This window comes from Theropithecus gelada, chromosome 4 (genome assembly GCF_003255815.1).
Source record: "Theropithecus gelada isolate Dixy chromosome 4, Tgel_1.0, whole genome shotgun sequence".
Lineage (NCBI taxonomy): Eukaryota > Metazoa > Chordata > Mammalia > Primates > Cercopithecidae > Theropithecus > Theropithecus gelada.
In genome coordinates this window covers 36,992,175-37,010,811 of record NC_037671.1, presented here as the reverse complement: position 1 = coordinate 37,010,811, position 18,637 = coordinate 36,992,175, and the positions used below count along the sequence as shown (strand labels likewise).

The 18,637-nt window shown below is 41.8% G+C and overlaps 2 protein-coding genes and 2 non-coding genes across 6 annotated transcripts in view; 1 reads left to right on the top strand and 3 right to left on the bottom strand.

Annotated features, from left to right (window-relative positions):
• Positions 1-18,637, top strand: part of C4H6orf106 (chromosome 4 C6orf106 homolog) — a 113,829-nt gene that overhangs the window by 641 nt on the left and 94,551 nt on the right. The window lies entirely within an intron of this gene.
• On the bottom strand, positions 3,222-3,327 carry LOC112624003. The gene has a single exon (XR_003119334.1). It is a non-coding gene; the product is annotated as a small nucleolar RNA U13 (small nucleolar RNA).
• Positions 11,783-12,100, bottom strand: LOC112622448 (60S ribosomal protein L36a-like). The gene has a single exon (XM_025382109.1). The coding sequence runs from the start codon at positions 12,098-12,100 to the stop codon at positions 11,783-11,785; it is 318 nt and encodes a 105-aa protein (XP_025237894.1).
• LOC112623999 lies at positions 15,488-15,590 on the bottom strand. The gene has a single exon (XR_003119330.1). It is a non-coding gene; the product is annotated as a small nucleolar RNA U13 (small nucleolar RNA).

Here is an 18,637-nt window from a genome sequence, read left to right as displayed (position 1 = left end):
GAAGGGAGATGATGTGGGCAGCTCCTGAGGTTTTTCGAGGATTAGGGGCCAAGGGCCAAAGGACGTGAGATGAGAGGAAAAGACTTAGGCATTCAGGCATAGTGGGTAGACTTGGGAGGAAAAGGGTTATGGTATTGGCTGAGAGTAAAAAGCACAGGAGATCTGGATTGGGGGAGTGGGGAAAAAGGTTGGGGTTTGGAGTGAGGGGCTGAGGATGCCAGGATTGGGCGGAAACTATAGGGAAGGATTAGGTGCTGTGGAGCAACCTGAGCACTGGAGAGGCTTGGGAGTTAGTAGCTGAGAACAGATTAATTTGTGTGTCTGTCTCTTTCCATTTGAGGATAGATAGGGAAAAGGGGGTGATATTATGAGGGAAGACAAGGGGGTATGGTGAGGAAGATGACTTTCTTAAGAGTTATGCCAGGGAGGAGTAGGATCTACTAGTAAATCGACACATGGAGGACCGGGAGTGTTAGACTTGGGACAGGGCCTGGGAACCACCTTAGGAAAAGTGGGGGAAATGAGATGATCTTGGGGGAAGGAACTTTCTGAAGGGACAGGACTCCTGGCAGAGGGTTCATCTGGGGCCACCAGAATGCTGGGAATGGAGAGGGGCTTATCTGAAAGAAAACTAAGTTGACAGATGTTTGGGAAAATGGAGAACTTAGGCTGGGAGCCAAGTGTTTTTGTGTTCACCTTGTAGAAGACTGAATTGGGGCAGAAGACTATCCGACGTAAAGGAGTGTTTCTTGGCTTTGGAAGTAGCACTTGCTGTTGTTGATAAGCAAGGCTTCCCCTTGTACTCTGAATAGAGGTTGTTGGATTCACTCAGAGGCAGAGTTGGAGCGGAGACGATTAGACTTTCTTTGAAAGGATTTCAGGTGAAACAACTAATATGTCTTTGGGCAAAAGGTTCAGTGCCCTTTGCTCTGTTGGGCATTCAGTCTCCTGACATGTGGAATCTTGTTTCTTTTGGCATCACTTGCACAACCAACCTCTCTTTTATTCCTTGTCCCCTGAATGCCTCGAGCAATGATGGAAAAGAGGCTGTAAACCTACTTTTTATCCCACTCCTAACCTAGTCCTACCCTGGATGATGCTCATCTGTTAGTAGGAGCCTTGTAGCCATGGCTGCACCAAAGGTGATGTGTAAATTTTTTTTTTTTTTTTTTAGACGGAGTCTCGCTCTGTTGCTCAGGCTGGAGTGCAGTGACGCAACCTCGATTCACTGCAACCTCTGCTTCCCAGGTTCAAGCAATTCTCCTGTCTGAGCCTCCCCAGCAGCTGGGACTACAGGCGCACACCACCTCGCCTGGCTAATTTTTTTGTATTTTTAGTAGAGATGGGGTTTCACCATATTGGTCAGGCAGATCTTGAACTGACCTCAGGTGACCCACCTGCCTTTGCCTCCCAAAGTGCGGGGAACATGTGTGAGCCAATTTTTTTTTTTTTCCCCCTGTGCATCATCTTTGATGGGTCTTACTATTTTATCTTTAAGGTCGATTATTACAGCAAGAGCAGGTTTAAATTTCTAGATGTTTAGAAAACTCTTTGACTGGATGCAGGAGATAGCCTTTAGAATTAATCATTTGTAATCTCCATTTGTATCTGTTACATCTGATGATCTCAGGCAGGGAATATAGCCTACTGTAGTTTTCTGACAGCTAACCTGAGGTGTTTAGTCAGAGAGACATGGGTTATTGAACACACTGAGAAGAGCTATTACTCTGGTGAAATTTAGAAGTAAAGTTATATCTTGAAGAGAGTTGTTCTCTTGCCTGACTGCTTCCCACCTCCGGCTCTTTTTCTTCCTTGTTTACACTAGTTCAGCATAGGAAACTTGGCATATTGTTGCTGCTAGTTTGGTAGGAGAGGATCATTATTTCTCCCAACCCCTTGTGAATTGGACCATTTAAACACTGCCCTAATAAGTTTTAAGTTCTTTAGGGTCAGTCTTTATTAGTATAATTATTATGGCTACAAAAGCAGTGTAATGAATTTTATATGTTTGAGGTATGTATTTAACGTCTAAGATTTTTCTTAGGTGTTGTGGAAAGTGAATAGGTGAGGCCCAGTGTGGATAAGAAAAAAAAACTTAAAAGGCTGCACGCCTATAATCCCAGCACTTTGGGAGGCTGGCTGAGGCAGGAGGATCACTTGAGTCTAGGAGTTCGAGACCAGCCTGTGTGACATAGTAAGATCCTGTCTCTACAAAAAATACAGCAAAATGAACCGGACATAATGGTGTGCGCCTGTAGTCCCAGCTACTTGGGAGGCTGAGGTGGGAGGATCACCCTGGGAAGTTGAGGCTGCAGTGAGCTGAAATCGCACCGTTGCACTCTAGACTGGGTGACAGAGTGGTGAGATGCTGTCTCAAAAAAAAAAAAAAAAAAAAGTATATATATATATACATATTATATATATGTAGTTGGACTATAAAACTTGTATTTGAGTTTTTACACGAAAAACTTAAGTTCAAAGCCATGGAGTAGTATATATGTTGATGACATGTTATTTCTGTATAAAAACAAGTTACATATATAAGCAAAGGAGTGAGCTGTTAAGAAAATGTGTTCTGGGCTAGGTGTCGTGGTGCATGCCTGTAGTCCCAGCTACCTGGGAGCCTGAGGTAGGAAGATACCTGAGCCCAGGAGATCGAGGCTGCAGTGAACCATGATCATGCCACTGCCCTCCAGCCTGGGTGGCAGGATAAGACTCCGTCTGGGGGAAAGAAAAAAAAAAAATGTGTTCTGGCTTTAGAGAAGTTGAGAAGTTGGAAGTCAGTAGCTTCTTAGAAATCCATGCAGTTAAGTGATAATTCAACTTTAAGTCACATTACCTTATTTTTTGGCTATATAAGACGTGTTCTTTATTTTCTTTGATTATAAAATGAAAAATCATTTGTGAACTAAAAGCAGGAAGGCTTTTCATTTTTTTCTTTCTTATGAAAGATAGCGCCATAATCTAATACTTTTTTGATTCCTGTGTTTACCTAATTCATCTTGACAGTTTTGTATTTTATTTTTTGAGACAGGGTCTTATTCTGTCGCCCAGGCTGAAGTGCAGTGGCACAACCATGGCTCACTACAGCCTCCCAGACTCGAGCAATCCTCCCGCCTCACCCTCTAGAGTAGCTGGGACTACAGATGCGTGCCACCATGACTGGCTAATTTTTTTATTTTTTTACTTTTTATTTAATTTAATTTTTTTCCTTTTTCTCATGTCAGATGGGTAATGTGCACGTGTTATATAACAAGATTCAAGGTTGGCACATGTCACGCATGCATGTAAACACCCAATCATCACACATATGAATTACAAAAGGATGAATTTAAAAATTTTTTTAGAGATGAGTTGCACTGTGTTGCCAGACCTAGTCTTGAACTCTTGGGCTCAGTCCTGCCGTAGTCTCCCAAAGTGTTGGGATTATAGACGTGAGCCACTGTGTCCAGCCAAGATTTTTTTTTCAAACATCCATCATAATTAATAAAATCTAGGTAAATATATATACACATAGTGTGCATGCATGCATATATCACAGTATTTGTATGTGTTGCTCAAGCAGAAATCTAAAGTCTAGACATGTGTTGTTTTAAGCATCATTTAATTTCTAACTGGGCAACTGTTGACATACTCCTAATACAAGTTGACAAAAAATCTCTCAGCTTGCTGTCATGATTAACCTGTTGAATTGAAGATGATTAATCTTACTGTGACTTCATAAGTTCCTGCTTTGGGTTGTAATAAATACCGTTCAGTTGTCTGATGTCTATTAAAAAATAATGTGGCAAATTAAAAATCATTGTTGAAAAGCGAAGACCCTCAGTCTTCTAAAATTAAACGTGAGTGCAGTAGCTCACTCCTATAATCCCAGCACTTTGGGAGACCAAGGCAGTAGGATTGCTTGAACCCAGGAGTTTGAGACCAGCATGGGCAAGATAGTGAGACCTCAATCTCTACAAAAATAAAAAAATTAGCTGCTCAGGGTGGCGCTCACCTGTAGTCCAAGATAAGTGGGAGGCTGAGGTGGGAGGATCAATTGAGCCTGGGAGGTGAAGGGTGCAGTGAGCCGTGATTGTGCCGCTGTACTCCTGCCCGGGTAACAGAGAGAGACCCTGTCTCAAAAATAAAATGAAAATAAAACCTGAGTTGGAAAGGTTATGCTTTTGTGATGAAAAGTAAGAATTTCGTCATTGTTGAAAAACTGACTAAATGGAATGTTTCGGCCTTGTAGGTCTTCTACCTTGTTAACACATTTTTTTTTTTTGGTCTTAGGTTGGCAACATTGTGTAGATATTTCTTTTCTTTCCTTCCCTTCCCTTCCCTTCCCTTCCCTTCCCGTTCCCGTTCCCGTTCCCGTTCCCGTTCCTTTCCTTTTCTTCAAGACGGAGTCTTGCTCTGTCGCCCAGGCTGGAGTGCAGTGGCACCATCTTGGCTCAATGCAACCGATTGTCCTGTTTCAGCCTCCTGAGTAGCTGGGACTATGGGCACCCACCCCCACACCTGGCTAATTTTTGTATTTTTAGTAGAGATGGGGTTTCACCATGTTTGGCCAGGCTGGTCTCGAACTCCTGACCTCAAATGATCCACCCACCTTGTCTGGGATTGTAGGCGTGAGCCACCGCACCTGGCCTCTGTTAAATTTAGAACCAAATATTGTTTTCAGTTGAGCATGTTTGTAGCATTTATACCTGAGCTGGCAGCCATGCTGCTGGAGATTGATGGAATTGCCTGTTAACAAAAGTAGTCAATTTTCAGTTCCTAAGTGAGTATGTAAAGTGAATAAATGGTATGGTGAAAGTAAACTCAATATCTAAACCAAATTGAAATGACTTGTAGATTAATATCTGCAGTGTTCTATAGGTGGAATGTCTTTCAGAGATACTATTGGGCTGTGAATACAGAACTTGGAATTCTAAAACTGGAAACTGACTTAAGAGATTCTCTAGTTTAGGCCAGGCTCAGTGGCTCACGCCTGTAATCCCAGCACTTTGGGAGGCCGAGGCGGGCGGATCATGAGGTCAGGAGATTGAGACTATCGTGGCTAGCACGGTGACACCCCGTCTCTACTAAAAATACATTTAAAAAAATTAGCCAGGTGTGGTGGTGGGCGCCTGTAGTCCCAGCTACTCGGAAGGCTGAGGCAGGAGAATGGCGTGAACCCAGCAGGCGGAGCTTGCAGTAAGCTGAGATCGTGCCTCTGCACTCCAGCCTGGGCCACAGAGCAAGACTCTGTCTCAAAAAAAAGAGAGATTCTCTAGTTTATTCGAACTTTTCCTGCAGATTTGCGTCCAGCCCTTCTAAGATAGTCATCTGTCCTATTCTTGTATCCCTACATGCAGAGATTTGCATGATACCTTATTATAATGTTTAATTACTTTCCAGTTAGAATTTTGTTAAAACTAAACCTTCCTTGCTACGATTTAAGCCTTTTTCGTTTGTGTATGTCCTCCTTGGAGATGGAGGGAGGATATCTAATAAACACTCTGTTAAGAGGTCAGAAAGCTTCTATTAATTGAAATTACTAAAAGTTTTCAACTATGTAAAATTTAAACATGTTCAATTTAATGGGTTCGTGTTTTTTAATGTAGTCTAATTGGCTTTTTTTTTTTTAAATGGGAAACCAACAAGATTCAGAGGAGAGCTTACCTCACTTTTTAAGAATTTGTGGTAAAATATATGTAACAAAATTTACCCTTTTAATCAATTTATTTATTTATTTATTTTTAATTATTTTTTTTTTTTTGAGACACAGTTTCACTCTGTCCCCCAGGCTGGAGTGCGGTGGTGCATTCTCGGCTCACTGCAACCTCTACCTCCCAGGTTCAAGCAATTCTTGTGCATCAGCCTCCCAAGTAGCTGGGATTATAGGTATGGGCCACCACCTCTGGCTAATTTTTTATTAGTAGTAGAGATGAGGTTTTGCCATGTTGGCCAGGCTGGTCTCAAACTCCTGACCTCGGGTGATCCACCTGCCTCAGCCTGCCAAAGTGCTGGGATTACAGGCGTGAGCCACTACACCCACATTTTAATCAGTTTAAGGTGTACAGTTCAATGTTACGTTAGGTGTTCATTGTGAGTTGTTTAGCATTAGTGACAAGAGTCAAGTAACTCTTCTAGATTTTTATACGACATTAACTTAGGAGTTAGTACTGGCCTTATTTCTCAGTATAGCAGTAGATAAAATATCTTTTAATAGCATATAGACAATGTTTCTCTACCTCCTAATTAGGCTAGTGCTGTGCAGTTGTGGTATTGCAACATCCTAGGTTGCCTGCAGGTATCTTCAGGGAGCAGTGTGTATGTTTTGGAATTCTACTTGCGTCTTCTATGGATGGAACAGATGTTTTCTAGAAAAGTAACTTAGGGCCGGATGCGGTGGCTCAAGCCTGTAATCCCAGCACTTTGGGAGGCCGAGACGGGCGGATCACGAGGTCAGGAGATGGAGACCATCTTGGCTAACACGGTGAAACCCCGTCTCTACTAAAAAATACAAAAAATTAGCCAGGCGAAGTGGCAGGCGCCTGTAGTCCCAGCTGCTCGGGAGGCTGAGGCAGGAGAATGGCGTGAACCCGAGAGGCGGGGCTTGCAGCGTGCTGAGATCCGGCCACTGCGCTCCAGCGTGGGTGACAGAGCGAGACTCCATCTCAAAAAAAAAAAAAAAAAAGAAAAAGAAAAGTAACTTAGGAAAAATATTTCCGTAAAATATAATGTCCTATTAACTTTCTCAACATTGTCAGAAACACCCTACTAGATAAAGTTATAACCACAAAGCAATGAAATGAAATTATAATCTAGATGTGAAAATCAGTTGTACCTCTTATCGCACGGTGCCTTCTCTGCCTGTTAATCCGTTTCTTAGTCACCCATGCTAAATGAGTTTCTTATCTACACCGTGGTTTATATGTGTAAATCTAGGAAAACGTTCCTTTATGATAGAGATAATACTTGCTATTAATATTGGTTTCCTTAAATAAGTGTGTGTCAAACAGTAGTTATAGGAAGAGGGCAAGGAAGAGCAACATAACAGCCGTAGAATATTTTGTACTCTATTGCATTTTTTTAAAAGGTTGAGAGTTCTTTGGACATTCTATCAATCGATTGATTGATTGATTGATTGAGACAGAGTCTCTCTCTGTCACCCAGGCTGGAGTGCAGTAGCAGGATCTCGGCTCACTGTAACCTCCACCTCCTGGGTTCAAGCAATTCTTCTGTCTCAGCCTCCCGAGCAGCTGTGATTACAGGCGTGCACCATCACACCCGGCTAATTTTAGTATTTTTTATAGTGATGGGTCTAACCGTATTGGCCAAACTGGTCTCGAACTTCTGACCTCAGGTAATCTGCCCACCTCGGCCTCCCAAAGTGCTGGGATTACAGGTGTGAGCCACCACGCCTGGCCTGTTTATTTTTTTTTGAAACAGGGTATCACTCTGTCACCCACACTGGAGCACAATAGTTCATTCATAGCTCACTGCAGCCTGGACTTCTGGGGCAAAAATGATCCTCCACCCCAGCCTCCCAAGTAGCTGGGACCACAGGCATGCACCATCATGCCCGGCTAATTTTCTTTTTTTTTAATTTTTGTAGAGACTGGACCTCCCTATGGTGCCCAGGCTGCACTTTTTGTTTGTTTGTTTTTTAAAGAGACGAGGTCTCACTATTCTGGCCAGGCTGGTCTTGAACTCCTGGGCTCAAGTAATTCTCCCACCTTGGCTTCCCAAAGTGCTGGGATAACAGGTGTGAGCCACCGTGCCTAGCCTTTTTTTTTTTTTTTTTTAAAGAGACTAGGTCTTGCCCTGTGGCCCAAGCTGGAGTGCAGTGGTGATGTTAGTTCATTGTAACCTCAAACTCCTGGTGTCAAGTGATCCTCCCACCTCAGCTTCGGAATAGCTGGGACTGCAGGTCTGCGCCACCCACACCTGGCTAATTTGTTTTGTAAAGAGACGGGTCTCATGTTTTCCAGGCTGGTCTTGAACTCCTGGCCTTAAGCAGCCCTCCTGCCTCAACATCCCAAAGTGTGGGGATTATTTTCCAGTTTTTTTGGTCTTTTTTTTTTTTTTCTTTTTGGCACATGCACATTGGGACTTTTGGTATAATGTAGAATAGTTTACAAATAGAGCAGCCAGGTTCACTTTATTTTTAAAGCAACACAGTAAAAAGTACGTTGCTATCCTGCCGAAAGTCGTCTTTTTGCTGTGCTGTTACTGTAGGACTTGCATTTCTGAGCATACATCATGTCAGAGCTAATCACTATTATAGCCAGAGTGGGCAAAGGTGGTTTCTTTACCACCTCCCGTTTCCCATTAAATGTATCTGTCACGTAATAGCAAAAACTATCAACCAGACAATATTAAACAAATGTATTTTGGTTAGATCCCTAGCAGATGGTGTAATGCAAAAGCAGAGGACAGCCCGTATCATAATTTTCTTTCTAATGGGAAACTCACATACCTGAGACTATCAGAGAAAAGTTATAGGATAATAAGAAGAAACATTCATATCTTAATTCTGTATTAACAGTAAACTTTCAGAACAGATAGGAGTGGACTGAATTGAATAGAACCAGCAATTCACAAGGATTGAGTGCCAGCTATGCGCAAGTTGCTTATAAGTTAAGTTTTCTGTCATTCTAGCATTTTGGGAGGCCAAAGTAGGCAGATTTCTTGAGGCCAGGAGTTCGAGACCAGCCTGGCCAACATGGTGAAACCCTATCTCTACTAAAAAAAAATACAAAAAATTAGCCAGGCATGGTGGTGTGCACCTGTAATTCCAGCTGCTTGGGAGGCTGAGGCAGGAGAATCGCTTGAACCCAGGGGACGGACGTTGTAGTGAGCTGAGATTGCACCACTGCACTCCAGCTTGGGCAACAGAGCAAGACCCTGTTTCAAAAAAAAAAGAAGTAAGTTTTGAAATGGTTGGGGGATTAGAATTGATGGAAAAGCAGCATATTATAGTCAGAAGATATTTTCTAGGTGAAATAAAGGAAGAGCAGGTGGAGCAGGAGCCATATAGAAGATTGGCTTGTCTAGAATCTGGTTAATGAAATAAAGGCATGACAAGATGCGGAGCTCACTTTTATTTTTGATTGGAATATTGCTGATTTTTAAAATAAGATTGTGAAATTGATACCATGTAAAATTAGCTATTTTATTTTTATTTATTTAATTTTAATTTTTTTAGAGACGAGATCTCACTGTGTTGCCCAGGCTGGAGTGCAGTGGCTGTTTACAGGCATGATCATGTAGCACACTACAGCCTTGAACTCCGAGGCTCAAGTGATCCTCCCACCTCAGCTACCTGAGTAGTTGCAACTACATGTGTGCAGTACTGTGCCTGGCAAAATTAACTGTTTTAAAATGAACAATTCAGTGGTGGTTAGTGCATTCACAGTGTTGTGCAGCCACCACCTCTCTCTTGTTTCCAGACTTTTTCATAACCCCAAAATGAAACTTTACACCCATTAAGCCGGTGTAAAAGACTATTCTCTCCTCAGCCATTGGCAATGAGCAGTCTGAGTTCTGTCTCTATGTATGTACCTATTCTGGATATTTTCTTTTCTTTTCTTTTCTTTTTTTTTTGAGATGGAGTTTCACTCTTGTTGCCCAGGCTAGAGTGAAATGACATGATCTCGGCTCACTGCAACCTCCGCCTCCCGGGTTCAAGTGATTCTCCTGCCTCAGCCTCCTGTGGATATTTCATGTAAATAGGATTGTACAGTATTTGTCCTTTTGTGTCTGTGTCTTTTTGTTGTTGTTGCCACCCCAGGCTGGAGTACAGTGGCGTGATCTCAGCTCACTACAACCTCTGCCTCCCAGGTTCAAGCGATTCTCTTGCCTTAGCCTCCCAAGTAACTGGGATTACAGGCATGCAAGATCACGCCTGGCTAATTTTTATATTTTTTGTAGAGATGGGGTTTCACCATGTTGCCCAGTCTAGTCTTGAACTTCTGACCTCAAGTGATCCATCTGCCTTGGCCTCCAAAAGTGCTGGGATTACAGACATGAGCCACTGTGCCCAGGCTTTTTTTTTTTTTTGGTTTCTTTTAATGAAGCCTGTGTTTCTTGCCATGGCATCTTTCATTTAGCGTAATGTTTTCAGGGTTCATCCATGTTGTAGTATGTATCAGTACTTCATTTTTTTTTATTTTTTATTTTTTTTTGAGACAGAGTCTCATTCTGTTGCCCAGGCTGGAACGCACTGGTGCTATCATGGCTAAGCGCAGCTTCGACTCCTGGTCTCAATCCATCCTCCGACCTCAGTCTTCCAAGTAGCTGGGATATAGGCATGTGCCACCATGCCCAGCCAATTTTTGTATTTTTTGTACAGACAAGATTTTGCCATGTTGCCCAAACTTGTTTAGACTCCTGGGCTTAAGGGATCCACCAGCACTGGCCTCCCAAAGTTTTGGGATTACAGGCATGAGCCACCCCCCAACTCCCACCCCTGGCGTCACTCTTTTTTATGGCTGAATAGTATTCCATTGTATATACATATCACAACTTGTTTTATCTGTTCATTCATTGGTAGACATTTGTTAGACATTCTGTGTTTTGACTGTTCTGAGTAGTAAAGTTTTGAATATATGTGTGTACCTGTATTTGTTTGAGTACCTTTTTTTAGTTCCTTTAAGTATGTATCTAGGAATGGAATTTTTGGATCATATGGTCATTCTGTTTTTGAGGAATCACCAAACTGTTTTCCACAGTGGCTGAATCATTTTACATTCCCAGCTGCAATGTATGAGTTGGTCCCAATTTCTCCACATCCTTGCCAACACTTGTTATTTTTCTTTCTTCTTTTAAACTTCCAGTTTAATGGAATATATATATGTATATATGTGTGTGTGTGTGTGTGTATATATATATATATATATAGTTTTTGAGATGGAGTCTTGCTGTGTTGCCCAGACTGGAGTGCAGTGGCGCACTCTTGGCTCACTGCAACCTCCACCTCCTGGGTTCAAGCAATTCTCCTGCCCCAGCCTCCCAAGTAGCTGGGACTACAGGTGTGTGCCATCACGCCCGGCTAATATTTTTTGAACTTTTAGTAGAGACGGGGTTTCACCTTATTGGCCAGGCTGGTCTCAAATTCCTGACCTCAGGTGACCCGTCTGCCTTGTCCTCCCAAAGTGCTTGGGTTACAGGCGTGAGCCACCACGCTCAGCCAATATTTTTCTTTTTTTTTTTTTGAGACAGAGTCTCGCTCTGTTGCCCACGCTGGAGTGCAGTGGCACAATCTCAGCTCACTGCAAGCTCCGCTCCACCTCCCGGGTTCACGCCATTCTCGTGCCTCAGCTTCCCAAGTAGCTGGGACTACAGGCGCACGCCACCACGCCCGGCTAATTTTTTTTTGTAATTTTAGTAGAGACGGGGTTTCACCATGTTAGCCAGGATGGTCTTGAACTCCTGACCTCGTGATCCACCCGCCTCGGCCTCCCAAAGTGCTGGGATTACAGATGTGAGCCACCGTGCCCGGCCCAATATTTTTCTTTTTAAAACTATAGCCATCCTAGTGGCTATGGATTGGTACCTTATTATGATTTTGGTTCTTACTTTTCTAATTACTAATTATATGAACATATTTTTATGTGCTTTTTGGCCATTTGTATATCTTCTTTGGAGAAATATCCATGTAAGTCCTTTGCCCATTTCTTTCCCCCACCTCCAGAGGAATTTTGTTGATGGCTTTAGTTTATTCCTTCCCAAAAGACCAACAGCAACCAGATGAAGTGAACTTAACCATAGGATTGTATTGTCTTCATAATAAAATTAAAGATGACATTTAGAACTGGATCACTTGGTCTTTTCTCGTCTTATCTTCTCCCAGTTCAGAATACTTGTATGTCTTAAAAGCAAGCATTCTTTTACATCTGCAGTTGGGTTCAATGTGCTCTAGCCTCAGCACAATCTTCTTTATAGTTATAACCTTTTTCTGGAAAATTGGCTTAGTCTGCCCACGATAGCCACCCTGCTTCCTGTCATAATGCTGCTTTCTCTGGGCATACAGAGAATCCTTGCCTTTCTTATACTGCGTTACTTTGTGGGGTTGTTGTTTGCCATACTTCTTATAGAGAGTCTGGTGGCTTTTAGGAGTGTTCATTATGTTTGCTGGAACACTGTCAGCACAAAAAGGCTTTGCCCATTTTTAAATTGGGTTGTCTTTTTGTTGTTCAGTTGTAAGAAGAAGTCTTTATATATTCTGGATATGAAACCTTTATTGGTTATATAAATTGCACTATTTTCTCCCATTCTGTAGGCTGTCTTTTCACTTTCTTGACAATGTCCTTTGATGCACACGTTTCTAATGTGCTGAGGTCCATATCAACTCTTTTTTTCTTCGCTTGTGTTTTTGATGTCGTATCTTAAAATTCATTACCAAATCCAAGGTCATGAAGATTTATCGCTTTGTTTTCTTCTAAGAGTTTTATAGTTTTAGTTGTTTATATTTAGGTTGTTGGTCCATTTTGTATATAGATATCAGTTTTGTATAATTAATTTTTGTGTATGGTATGAGATGGGGACCAGCTTTACTCTGTGGAGCTTAATTTTGATCATGTTTCTGCTCTGGGACTGGCTTCTCATTAGCTCTGTACTAAATATATCCTTTAAGTGTAGTAAATATATATTTTGCTCTCTTCAGCCATCACTAAAAGTTGGGCCAGAAAAAAAGTGTGCAGGATTTTCTGGTCGGGGCAGAAAACTTATGAATGTTCTGTTGATATTGAAAACTGGATATGTTTAAAAGGTCAATTTGCCAGGTGCGGTGGTGCACGCTTGTAGTCTTAGCTACTTGGGATGCTGAGGCAGGAGGATTGCTTGAGCCCAGAAGTTCTGGGCTGTAGTGCGCTATGCTGATTGGGTGTCTGTACTAAGTTCGTTATCAATATGGTGATCTCCTGGGAGGGAGCAGGAGACCACCAGGTTGCCTAAGGAGGGGGCGGGCCAGCCCAGGTTGGAAATGGAGCAGGTCAAAACTCCCGTGCTAATCAGTAGTGGGATTACGTCTGTGAATAGCCACTGCACTCCATAGCAAGACCCAGTCTTTAAAAAAATAAAAAATTTAAAAATAAAAATCATTAAAGGTAAATTTATCCTTTTCCTTACTCCAGCCAGTTTTTCTTTCTAACTTTTCCTTGTTCTGTTTGTAGCTTCAGTGGTCTCCCAGAAATTAGACTTGAACTGAGTTATCTTTAAGGTCCTCTCTTTCCTGGAGACCCCAGTTCATTTGCCAAATCCAGTTAATTTTCACCTGGATTTGGTAGTGTACTTCCCAAATGTCTCTTTTTTTCCATTCCCACTGCCACTGCCTTAGTTTGCAGATTATGTTACTAGTTTAACAGAGTAACATTAGGCATAGTCCAAGTCGGTTTTCTACATGTGGCTTTCTTCCTTCCAGTCTATTTTGTGGACATACCACTACTAGATCAATATTTCTAAATCACAGCTTCAATCTAGGCCCTTCTTAGAAACCTCTAGCAGGGCCTTGTTGCTTACCAGATACAGAATAGCAAGCTTTAGCTTGACATTCATTCAGGACCCTGCAAAGACTGGTCCCAGTTTACCTACTTCTGCCTTTCCTGGCATATCTTTGCAATGAATGTTCTGCTTTTCTCTGCTTTGTTCAAACTAGGCTGTTGCTCATTCCCACATAAACTTTTGCTCTCCCAGTTTTAAACTTGTTTCTCCTACTTAGAATGCTATTCTTTCCTTTCTCCCTGAAGAAGTCTTATTGTTTTTCTGAAATTGACATACTGATCCTGTTCCTAGTAGTGTACTCTTATTTGAACTCCACTCTCCTTTTTATAGTGTTTATTGTGTATAGAAACACACTTTTAAGAGGACAGCGCCCCCTAACAGCCTTTGTTTCTCCCTAAGCCTTTTATGCACTGCTTTGTACATAGTAGGTGCTCAGTAAACATTTGTTGAAGTAATGTGTGAGGCTAGATGGGAGAAAAGGCTTAATTTTTTTCTTATGCCTATGTTACTCAGTAATTTAGATGTGAATGGACAAAAATATTTTGTAAGCTCTCTAAAGTTCTCTTAGATCATTGCTATTGCGTTTCCATTGAGGAGAAGCTTTAAAAAGTCATATAAGTGCATAATAAGTTTAAATAGTTTAGAATAGTCTAAACAGGGGTTGCAAACTAAAATATGTTTAGGTGCCAGATGGGTAACAACTGAAGGTGTGTGAACTGGAAAGCCTTGCCTTTGTAAAGAGCATGTCTGATACTTGCCTTAAATATTGCCCTGCTAGAATGGGGGCCCAGTGTTAGATTTTTCTATTTTTTTCAAGAGAAGTAAAAAATATAGGTTTTTATAGGAAATGTCCTGGTTCTGTTATTTTTTTCTTGGGGGGGGGTGGGGTGCCAAGTCTCGCTCTGTCACTTAGGCTGGAGTGCATTGGCAGGATCACTGCTCACTGCCAACTTCCAGTCCCCCATACACCTCCCTGGTCTCTAAGTGATCCTCCCACTTCAGCCTCCCAAGTAGCTGGGACCACAGGCACCTGCCACTATGGCCAGTTAAGTTTTTGCATTTTTAGTAGAGACGGGGTCTTGCCATGTTGCCCAAGCTGGTCTCAAACTCCAGAGCTCAAGCGATCTGCCCACCTCGGCCTCCCAAAGTACTGGGATTACAGGCATGAGCCACTGTGACCGGCTGAAATGTCCTGATTTTTAAATGTTGGCAATTAATTCAGGTATTTTTAACACACTGAAGACCAAATATAAAGCACATCTGTAGGCAGAATGTAGTCCTTGGGCTACTCATTTGTAACCCCTGTACTAAAGATGAGAAGCATAAACCACTCCTGTTTCCAGATACAGCCACTGCTAACTATTTCTTCTGACCTTTTAGAAAATTTCTGTGCACTATATTCTGAGCTGAGATTGCCCCATTGCACAGAATATTCTGTGCAATATATATATGTGTGTATATATATAACAAAATTTTCTATGCATGTGTATGTATGTAAAATTGTAGATATAAACTTTTTAAACAGCTGTAGTTACTGCTGTTGATTATCTTTACTCTTCAAAGTAGTAGATACCAAGGCCCTTATACCTCCATTGTTTGAGTGGGAACTGAATTTAGTTGTCAAGGTACTTGGATAGGCTGATCATATATACATATATATACACAGAATATATATATACATACACACCTGTGTTTGTGTATGTGTATACATATTCTTTTTTGAGACAGGATCAAAAAGGTAGGTTTTTATACGAAAGGTCCTGGTTTTGTTTTTTTTTGTTGGGGTAACAGGGTCTTGCTGTGTCATCCAGGCTGGAGTGCAGTGACATGATCATGGCTCACTGCAGCCTCGACTTCCCTGGCTCCAGCAATCCTCCCACCTCAACCTCCCGAATAGCTGGGACTACAGCTGTGTGCCATCATGCCTGGCTAATTTTTAAAATTTTTTGTAGAGTTGGGGTCTCCCTATGTTGCTCTGACTGGATTTTTATTTTATTTTATTTTATTTTCACATCAGAGAGATAATGTGCAAATGTCATACAAGATTTGAGGGAGGCACATGTCTCACATAAGTGTGAACACCCAATCATCACGCTTATGAACTACAAAAGGATCGATATTTTAAAAAATTAACAATGTTCTGGGTGTGGTGGCTCATGTCTGTAATCCCAGCACTTTGGGAGGCCGAGGCAGGCAAATCATGTGAGTCTAGGAGTTTGAGACTAGCCTGGGCCACATAGGGAGACCCCAACTCTACAAAAAATACAGAAATTAGCCAGGCATGGTAACATGAGCTTGTAGTCCCAGCTACTCGGGAGGCTGAGATGAGAGGATCACTTCAGAAGATGGAGGTTGGCCGGGCACAGTGGCTCACGCCTGTAATCCCAGCACTTTGGGAGGCCAAGGCGAGTGGATCACGAGGTCAGAAGATCGAGACCATCCTGGCTAACACGGTGAAACCCTGTCTCTACTAAAAATACAAAAAAATTAGCCGGGTGTGGTGGCAGGTACCTGTAGTCCCAGCTACTCGGGAGGCAGAGGCAGAAGAATGGCGTGAACCTGGGAGGCAGAGCTTGCAGTGAGCCGAGATTGTGCCACTGCACTCCAGCCTGGGCGACAGAGCAAGACTCCGTCTCAAAAAAAAAAAAAAAAAAAAAAAAAGGATGGAGGTTGCAGTGAGCTGAGATTGCCCCATCGCACTCCAGCTTGGGTGAGAGAGCAAGACCCTGTCTTAAAATAAACAAGGCTGGGCATGATGGCTCATGTCTGTAATCCCAGCACTTTGGGAGGCCGAGGTAGGCGGATCATGAGGTCAGGAGTTCGAAACCAGCCTGGCCAACATGGTGAAACCCCCGTCTCTAGTAAAAATGTAAAAATTAGTTGGGCGTGGTGGTGTGTGCCTGTAATCCCAACTACTCAGGAGGCTGAGTCAGGAGAATCGCTTGAACCCGGGAGGCAGAGGTTGCGGTGAGCTGAGGTCGCACCGCTACACTCCAGCCTGGAAGACAGAGCAAGACTGTCTCAAAAAAAAAAACAAACCAAAAAACAAAAAACAGTGTAGTGGTGGACTTTGTCATTTGAAATATAGTAAAATCGCTTCTCATTAAGCAACAAATTCTTATCCAGTAATTATGTGTAATTTTATTAAAACTTAGTTTTGCTTTGTTAAGAAGTAAACTAGTAGTAAGCTCATCTGACAATATTATTTACATGATATTGTCGGAGAACAAGAAACCCAAAATGCAACAGGAGTAAAACTGAAAAGGTTTAACTCTTTATTTTTATTTTTAAAATGAGACGGGGTCTTGCTATGTTGGCTGGCTGGTCTCTTGAGCTCAAGCAGTTCTCCTGCCTTGGCCTCCCAAAGTGCTGGGATTTCAGGCATGAGCCACTACACCCGGTGAAAGGGTTTAACTCTTTCTAAATCACCTTGTGCAGAGAAGATGAATACGTTTTTCACTTGTTGGAAAGGTAATTGATTTAGTAAATGGTGTTCTCATTTGCTAAAGTTAATGTTTGTCTTGGGAGTGGGAGCAGTTTATTCCCAAATATAGAGGATCAATCCCACTATGTACTGAGGTTTTAAAAACCTACCTTTTAAAATGAATAGTTGTGCTTTTTTTAGTGTGTTTTGAGCCTCAGGTCTGTCAAGTGTTTGAGGGTTCACACTTGAATTATTGTGCTTGAGGTCAGTGATTCACAGCCTCTTATGAAGCAGCCACCTTCTAATGATTGATTGAATGATACATGATGTGCTTCTAAAGTGCTTTCCGGTCAGCGTTTTATTTTCTAAAGTAAATTTTATTTTTTACTTTTTTTTTAAAAAAACACTTTGATAACAGGCCTTGAGAAGAGTGGAAACGACTGGCTAGGGGTTGGGGTTTGCGTACAACTATGACAGGGAAGCCCTACCTTATTTTTAAATTTTTAAAATAATTGTATTTTATTATGACATAAACAGCGCTTATACTTCAAGTTGCCCGCTTGGGTCTCTTCCAGGTGTACTTTTTCTTTCTTTCCTGTTCTAAAGCCTTTTAAAATAAACTTCCAGTCTTGCTCTGAAGAAGAAAAATTGTTAGAATCTGAATGTTGGCAAAAAGTTTTAAAAAAAAAAGTTAAAAAAAATAGAAAGAAAGAAAAATAAAAAATAGGCCAGGCGCGGTGGCTCACACCTTTGAGAGGCCGAGGCAGGCAGATCACTTGAGGTCAGGAGTTTGAGACCAGCCTGGCCAACATGGTGAAACCTTGTTTCTACTAAAAATACAAAAATTAACCAGGTGCCTGTAATCCCAGCTACTCAGGAGGCTGAGGCAGGAGAATCACTTGAGCCTAGGAGGCAGAGGTTTCAGTGAGCTGAGATCGCGCCACTGCGCTCCAGCCTGGGCATCAGAGCGAGACTGTCTCAAAAAAAAAAAAAAGAGACATGATTTGTGTTCATTGCAGATAAATTAGAAAGTTCTGATAAAACAAAACACAAAAAAGCCATAATAATGGGACCCAGAGATAAAAATGTTAACCTTTTGATATATGTATATTCTAATAACATATTTTGTGTGTTGTACCTGTGCTTGCTTTATAAAAGTGAGGCATTTACTATATTCTAGATACTGTTTTAAGTGGTTTATATTTAATGTATAATTTAATACAATAATTCTAGGAAATGAATACTGTTATCCTCATTTTTTACAAAAGGAAAATAGGCTTAGAGAGGTTAAATAAGCTAAAATCACATGGGTGGAAATGGAATTCAAACATAAGTAGCCTGTGCTTGCTGATTACTGTGTTTCACACATTGTATGAGTTTCCTAGTGTTGCTTAAGAAATAACACAAACTGGGTGGCTTAAACCTACAGAAAGTAACTTCCTTGTAGTTTGGGAAGCTAGAAGTTCCAAATTGAGGGTGTTAGCAGGTCCGTGATCCCTCTGAAGTTTCTAGGGCAGCATCCCTTCTTGCCTCTTGTTAGCTTTTGGTGGCTCCTTCCAATCTTTGGCCTTCCTTGGCTTGTAGCTGTATCACTCTAGTGTCTGCCTTATTAGTCACGTGGCTTTCCTTGTGTGTCTCCAAATCTCCTTCCCCTTATAAGGATACCAGTCAGCTGGTTGTAAGGCCCACCCTAATCTTGTATGACGTCATCTTAACTCATCTTAACTGATTACATCT

What these genes read in the sequence shown, in the direction of transcription:
- LOC112622448 (XM_025382109.1), bottom strand. Translation starts at nt 12,100, where the DNA reads ATGAACACTCCTAAAAGCCACCAGACTCTCTATAAGAAGTATGGCAAA.